Consider the following 7829-nt stretch of genomic DNA (forward strand, 5'->3'; position numbering starts at 1 on the left):
TGCCTTCATCAAAGCAACTTGATAGGATGAATAATGGAGAGAAAGGATTAAATATGATTTATTAATATATTATGAGAATAATATATTAAAGGAGAAATCATATTGTTTAATTAATATTAGTCAAGAATTAATAAGAATTAAGTTTGTGGCTAAAAGACATTAATTAAACTTAAGGGACTAGAATTGTCAATTGTATGATAGTTGAATATTGAGCTAATGGACTCCATATTAAAGGGGTGGACGAATTCTATGGGGAAACCCATTAGAAATCGTCCTAGGCCTTTAAGGAAGGAGCCCATGGGTTGCTTAGGGCTTAAGCATCCAAATTAGGGTTTCCTTGTTAGATAACCCTAATAGCCTCACTATTTAAAGAACCCTTATGCCCCAAAAACGTGGCTAAGCTTCCTGCTAGGGTTTCCACACGTTTTGGGCAGCCTCTTTCTCTTCTCCTCTTCATCCTCTTGCTCTTGGTGTTTGTGAACCATTAGAGGAGTGACATTTGTGACTCTAAGCTTTCTAAAGTCAACACAAGAAGGATTTGAGATTGTTATTGCTACATAACAATCAAGGTATGATCTAAACCCTAATTTATATGTTATATTGATTATCATATGCTAGATCTAGGGTTTATAGTCTTGGATAACTTGCATGTACAATAGAGAAACCTAGATCCAAGCATTAGGGTTTGTATGAGCACATAGGATGTTCTTATAACCAAAACCCATCACATTATCCTAAGCCCATAATTCCTTTAACCACAATTCAAATTACCTCAAGTACCCATTAGGACAAACTTGATCAAGGACATAAATCAAAAGTCAAAGTCAACGGTCCAAGTTGCCCCAACTCGCCGAGTTGTCCTTCAACTCGTTGATTTTCTTAATCAATTGCACATATTAGGAAAAACCAAATCAACTCGCCAAGTTGACCCACAACTCGCCAAGTTCCTCTGTCAATCTGATAATGTCGGGGAAAACTGAGCCAACTCGCCGAGTTTATCCATAAACTCATCGAGTTCGCTAGAAACCCACATATTAATACATTAAGCACTTAATCCATAATGACATGGCCCCAAAACATAGATCTGACTTCCTTGAGCTGGAAAACCACGTAAAGTTGCCAACTTTACGTTCATGTATGTCTAAATGAAGCTCTTAAGCTTAGAATGGACTTAATAATTGACTTAATGCATGCAAGATACCAAAATCCTCATAAAGTTTGCACCTTTAAGCTCAAGGGTACCAAAACCAACACATATCTGAAAGAACAACCCCTTAAATGACTTCTCTCCATCATCATCCCCATAAAGAGGCCAAAACACAACAAAACCCAAAATGAGAATATCTAATCATCTACAAATCAAGGTATGAACTTGATACCTTAAAGTGACTGCAAGAAATGGAGTGATTCTGGATCCAAGACTTCCTTCTCCAAGCTAGAAACTTCAAGATCTTAATTCCTTCACAATGCACAAAATGAACACCAAACTTCCTTTCAAGGCTCAAAAACTTGACAACTAAGGCTACAACTCGTTTTAGGGTTTTGATAACAATAGAGACTGATAAGGAGGCAAGAAAAAGGACTTAAGACCTTTAAATAGGGTGCAAGACCCTAAAAATTAGTGTTTCATTCCCAACTGTCAACTCGTCTAGTTGAGGCTCCTTAACTTGTCGAGTTGGTTCATTTAATTCCCACGATTCTTTTACCTTCAACACGTCAAGTTGGTCCCTCCAACTCATTGAGTTGGCCTAGAAATAGGGTTATTCTCACAATTTCTCTTCAAGATTTCGGATGTCACACCAAAAAAACTTGATTTTCTTGATGTCCAATTTTAAGCCAATAACTTTAATGATGTCTAACGCCTTGGCCACCGCCTAATCATCTCCAATAAACATGTCATCATCAAGATACCATTGATTTCAAGATACTCAATTCTTATGATTATATGGGGCTTTGTGTGATCGTCTCCATTGATTTCAAGATATAAAGCATAACTACATGTTCACGAAACATTAACCTATAAATTAAAATTGGCCCAAAAACCTTGTTAAAGAAATTATCTTTTAGAAAAAAAAGATGACAAAATGAAATTGAGTTTCTAATTTTGTTAAAATCCCATGGAATCTGGCAAGCCCTCACTAATTTCGAAAAGAAAAAAAAATCATAACAACACCAAAGTGGCAGAATTTTCTTATTTTGTACTAATAGACAACTATCTTGTCTTTATTAAAAATAGTAATAAATTATCTTTATTTTGTTAAACTAAATATATTGCAAGATAAAAGATAAGATGTCTCATGTTTTCTGACCCAAAGTTTCCGTATAAAATTGTTATTTTAGTAATCATTAAACATTAAAACATTAAAATATTAAAAGCGAATAAAATCATTGGAAGATATTTGTTTTTAACTAAATCAGACCAATACAATCACGCCATCCATCCAAGGAAGGGAATATTATATCGGCGGGAAGTGTAAGCTTCTGCTTCGCCATCGTTTCGCACCTCACTGTACCATTAAAAATGGCTGACATCAAACATAACGACAGCGACCACCGTCTGGAAGTGGCAGAGACACCGGCTCCTTCGTCGGAGAACCCACATGACAACAGCAACAAAGGGAAGACGAAGAAGAAGCGTGTTGCTTCCGTCGATGTCTTCAGAGGCCTTACGGTGGCGGTATATACTTCTTCCTAGCTATTCCTACACCTACGCTATGTGTGAGATTGCTGATATATTCCGATATGATTTCTTTATTTATTTATTAGTTTTTCAAGAAGTCAATAAAATTAAATAAGTGTTTGATAAATAGAAAAAATGCTTTTGAAACAGAAATTAATTTGGGATAATGTGGTAGGCAAGTTTCATACTTGTTAGTTTAATCACTCGACTCTTAGTTTTATTTCATTACAATGGAACAAAATTGAAAGTTATTATCTTATTTTAGCATCCTATACTCTTGATAAGACATATTTTGTATACTTTTATCTCATTGATGCCTGACTATATATTTATTAGTTGTTTTACTATATCTTATCTATAAAATGTTTCATATTATATGGAATTGCAGCTGATGATTTTAGTTGATGATGCTGGAGGAGAATGGCCTATGATTGGTCATGCTCCTTGGAATGGTTGCAACCTTGCTGATTTTGTGATGCCATTCTTTTTATTCATTGTGGGCATAGCCATTGCACTTGCTCTCAAGGTTTCCTCATAATATCTCTTTACATCTATATGTATGTATGTATGTATGCATGTATGTATGTATGTGTGTAAATATACTTTATATATCTCCTTGCAGAGAATACCAGATAGATGCAATGCCACTAAAAAGGTGATGCTTAGGACTCTGAAGCTCATCTTTTGGGGTCTTTTATTACAAGGTCAGTTCTTGATTTCATATACTTAGAGTCTTTTTATTCTTCTTATTAAATTCTTTACTTTTCGATTAAACAAATGAAGTTTTATGATTCTTTTCCATACTTTGTGTGTTTTCATAGGTGGTTTCTCACATGCTCCTGACAAACTATCATATGGTGTTGATATGAAACTTATTAGGTGGTGTGGTATTCTACAGGTTAAAAAATGATTTCAATTTTTTCTATGACATATCACAATAATTAATAATCAGTTGATTTATGGAATTGTTTCTTTCTTTAGAGAATCGCACTTGCATATTTCATTGTTGGATTGTTAGAAATTGCAACTCAAGGTGCACAACCTAAGGAACTGCCACCTGGTCGTTTATCTATATACAAGTTGTACTTTTGGCATTGGTATTTGTTTTCCTCCCTCTCTTATCAATATATGTATGTATGTGTGTGGAAAAAGTGAATATGATGTACCCAAGCTTAGGTGTAGAACCACTCAAAACGACGTAGTTTTGGGCACATATTTGCAGGATGCTAGGAGCTTGTGTTCTGATTGTTTACATGGCAGTTCTTTATGGAACTTATGTCCCGAGTTGGGAGTTCAAAGTCCAAAATACAGAAAGTGCTGATTATGGAAAGATTTTAACTGTATGTAATAATGTATCACTTACTCTTTGGATCTATGCATGATGTTAAAAATGAAAATTGTATCATTTCATTGAGCCCTAAATGATGAGGGCATTTACGTCTTTTGCGTATATGTAAATCTCAGGTAGCTTGTGATGTGAGAGGAAAACTTGATCCTCCATGTAATGCTGTGGGTTATGTTGATAGACAAGTGCTTGGAATTAATCATATGTATCTGCATCCTGCTTGGAAGAGATCTAAGGTTTTCTTTTTTTCTATTTTCAGTGTTATCATGTTTAAAAAATATTTCAGAAAAACAATGAGGGCAAATTGATGAGTATTGTGAAATTTGTTTTTTGGAATGTAAGGGTAAAATGGTCATTAAGTCTCTCACCGAGACGATTTATTCAGTCTAGAAAAGAAACAAAGAAACAGACCTTATGTATACAACAATATATCCAGAAAAGAAACAATCATTAAGTAAAAGAGAAACAGACACATAAATAGCCAACTTAAATATGTTCTTGATATATCTCTTCATGCTCATGTCACCTTTTCTTCACTTATTTATGATTTTTTATATTTTTTTTAAAAAGGTTCCTGTTGTTTTGTTGTTTTATTGCAATGAAAGGCTTGCACTGAGAAATCCCCTTATGAGGGTCCTTTCAAGAAGGATGCTCCATCATGGTGTTGGGCACCTTTTGAACCTGAAGGAATTTTAAGGTCTGTTTTCACTTGCATCATTTAGGGCTATTCTGATGATAAGGGCATTCATGTCTTTTTCATAGTCAAGAGATCAAGATACTCCTTGTACCACCTTTTTGAATGAGATAAAAATCACATTTTTTTCATCCCATTGAAGAAAGATCGAGAGTGTCCTTGTATAATAATTTGGCTTCATTTTTCCCATATTGCCCTTGTTTTATATCATATCTCATCCATCATGGATAAATTATTGAACTGTATGTAACAGCTCTATTTCTGCTATTCTCTCTACAATTATTGGAGTGCACTTTGGGCATGTACTCATACAAATGAAGGTTGGTTCTTTTCTTCCAAAAAAACTTTCTATGGCTATTTTTAATGATAAGAACAAGAAGGGTATTCATGTCTTTTGCACAAATAAGACACCAAGAGTGAAAAATTGCAATTTTTATTCCACTAACATTCAGTCCAATACACATCAAACACAGTACAACCTGTTCTGTTAACGTAAGGTACAATTTGTTAATAAATACTACAAAATTTCAGGATCATTCATCTAGGCTAAGACATTGGATTATAATGGGTGTTTGCCTTGTTGTTTTTGGAATCATTCTTCATTTCACAGATGGTGTGTATCAAGACATTGAACTTTATACTTTTTGTAGTTTATATTCGCCTTTTGCTTTATAAAATCTCACTCTATATTTATCTTCATTTATGCAGCAATTCCATTAAATAAACAATTGTATACTTTTAGCTATGTTTGTGTAACTTCAGGGGCTGCAGCATTGGTCTTCTCGTTCTTCTACATTATGGTAATTGTACTTCTTAAATTTGTGCAAGAAATAGCAATCTAACTTTCACTGATTTGGTTTTTATAGCATCATGTTTTCATTTAGACATGTTACAACATTGTAAAATATTTTGAATTGCAGGTTGATATCTTGAAATTAAGATATTTATTCCTGCCATTGGAATGGATTGGAAAGAACGCAATGTTTGTTTATGTTATGGCAGCTGAAGGAATCTTTGCAGGATTCATTAATGGCTGGTACTATGATGATCCCCATAACACACTGGTGAGCTTTCATCTTTTTTTACTAGGTCTATGAAATGTTGAAGGAATGGAATGGAATAAGCAAAGTAATGGAATGAGTGATTACATTCCATGATCATGTTTGGTTTTGGCCTGTAGGAAAGTTAATGAGTTTTAGTATATACTACTTAATTATAACTAATGGATGGTTAGTATTGTAAATATTTATTCCATTCCATGATGGAAAATAAAAAAAATTACCTGTTTGCTAAGGAATGAAAAATAATAAAAATGGTTCAAGAATGGCCGATTTTATTCAATCAGACAAGACAAACAACTTTTCTTCATACCGATGGAATGGAATGAGGCGTTCCATTCTTTCCTTGATTCCATCATACTTAACACTAGTGAGAGCTTCAACAGATGAATTGATTCTAATTAAGTAGTTGAATGGGTGCAGACATACTGGATTCAAAAACACATATTCATAGGAGTATGGAATTCAAGAAGAGTGGGAATCCTACTTTATGTTATATTTGCAGAGATTCTGTTTTGGGCGATTGTTTCAGGCATTTTACATTGGCTGGGAATTTACTGGAAACTTTAGTTTAGGGTTAGTTCATGTTTATGTGGTGTAAGCATTTAATTTAATGCAAAGGCTTTCTACTGATCCATGAAGATTAGTGCAAGGTTTGTGAATATGAATATGGGTTAGTCTCTAACCACATTGTTGGCTTTGTGTAATGTTAAAAAAATGTGGTTTTGATGTATCATGTATAAATGGACTTGTTTCCCTGTATTATATATATATATATATATATATATATATATATATATATATATATAATGTATAGTTTCTTTATTTCATGTTATTGAATTTTTACATCTTCAGAGGTGACAAAAATGTGTATGGAAATCATTTCGGTAGCTTTTGTTATACTGACATGATAGAATGGGTGTAGCTTTTGTTATACACTTAGAAAAAATGATGATTGTAATGACCGATCACAACCTACAAAAACACAAAGAATAGAAAAGTAAGATTTCAATACAGATTTTTATAACAAAATTCAACTCAACATCAAAAGATCCTGTGAATCTCATTATAATGAGGGTAGGGGGTAATGTCTAGCTCCACACCCCCTCTCTTATGGATCATAGACCCTAGATATTTGAAGTTATCCTTCGATGTAAGGATTTGCTCATGTATACTTAAGCGTGTTGATTTGTATCCATTTCTTTTTAAAGTCAACCTTCTAGTGTCCAACCGAGCATTCAACTCAATCCTAGACTTGCGTACCAACACAATGCCATCGACACAAGAACATACACTAAGGCCCCGTTTGATAGTTGCTGACTGAGAAAGTGCTGATTGAAAAAGGTCTGTCTGAGTAAGAAATTCTGACTGAGTAAGAAATCATGTTGTTTGATTGAAAATCTGACCGAATGTGCTGATTGATGTAAAATGACCATTTTACCCTGATGCTATACACATTTCTATGCAATATTACAATAATAATAATAATAATAATAGACATTAATAATAATAATAATAATAATAATAATAATAATAATAATAGTAATAATAATAATAATAATTTATACAAAAACCTCCACCATAATAGACATTAAATATATTAGTTTAAACATAAAACACAAAAAAACCCTTCAGCTTGCTGGTAAAAACCATTGTTTCTACAAGGGAGACCCAAGTTCTATTCTTGTAGCCTTCATTAGTTGCGAATTTTTATCCAAGCCAAGGGTATTATTGGAAAACCTTGTTTTCTTTCTCAGTCAGCCAACTCCCAACTTCTTTCCGAGTCAGACGCCAAGATTTTGTCTATCAAACACCTTTTGTCTGACCGAGTCAACAGAAATGTCTGACCTGACTCAGTCAGATGCCATACCAAACAGGGCCTAAGGCATTTTCGCATGGATCTCACGAGACAAATTGTCTAAGATCAAGGTGGAGATATATGGCCTGAGAGCTGACCTTGGTGTAGCCTGGCCTCAACCGAAAGACTTTATCTTTGAATAGGGTCCGCACATACATCGTAGACCGACAATACATGTCGTGAAAATCGATGAC

At 34.0% G+C, this 7829-nt stretch overlaps 1 protein-coding gene across 1 annotated transcript; it reads left to right on the plus strand.

Moving 5' to 3' along the window:
* Nucleotides 1-2416: 2416 nt before the first annotated feature.
* LOC145062678 (heparan-alpha-glucosaminide N-acetyltransferase-like protein (DUF1624)) lies at nucleotides 2417-6510 on the plus strand. Its single transcript, XM_079010264.1, has 13 exons — nucleotides 2417-2677; nucleotides 3069-3206; nucleotides 3303-3384; nucleotides 3502-3578; nucleotides 3662-3777; nucleotides 3903-4020; nucleotides 4145-4261; nucleotides 4631-4722; nucleotides 4973-5039; nucleotides 5251-5332; nucleotides 5428-5519; nucleotides 5640-5783; nucleotides 6201-6510. The coding sequence occupies exons 1-13, from the start codon at nucleotides 2522-2524 to the stop codon at nucleotides 6345-6347; spliced, it is 1428 nt and encodes a 475-aa protein (XP_078866390.1). The 5' UTR covers nucleotides 2417-2521; the 3' UTR covers nucleotides 6348-6510.
* The last annotated feature ends 1319 nt before the right edge of the window (nucleotides 6511-7829 follow it).

Source organism: Lactuca serriola, chromosome 7 (assembly GCF_051521515.1).
Source record: "Lactuca serriola cultivar US96UC23 chromosome 7, Lser_US96UC23_V15, whole genome shotgun sequence".
Lineage (NCBI taxonomy): Eukaryota > Viridiplantae > Streptophyta > Magnoliopsida > Asterales > Asteraceae > Lactuca > Lactuca serriola.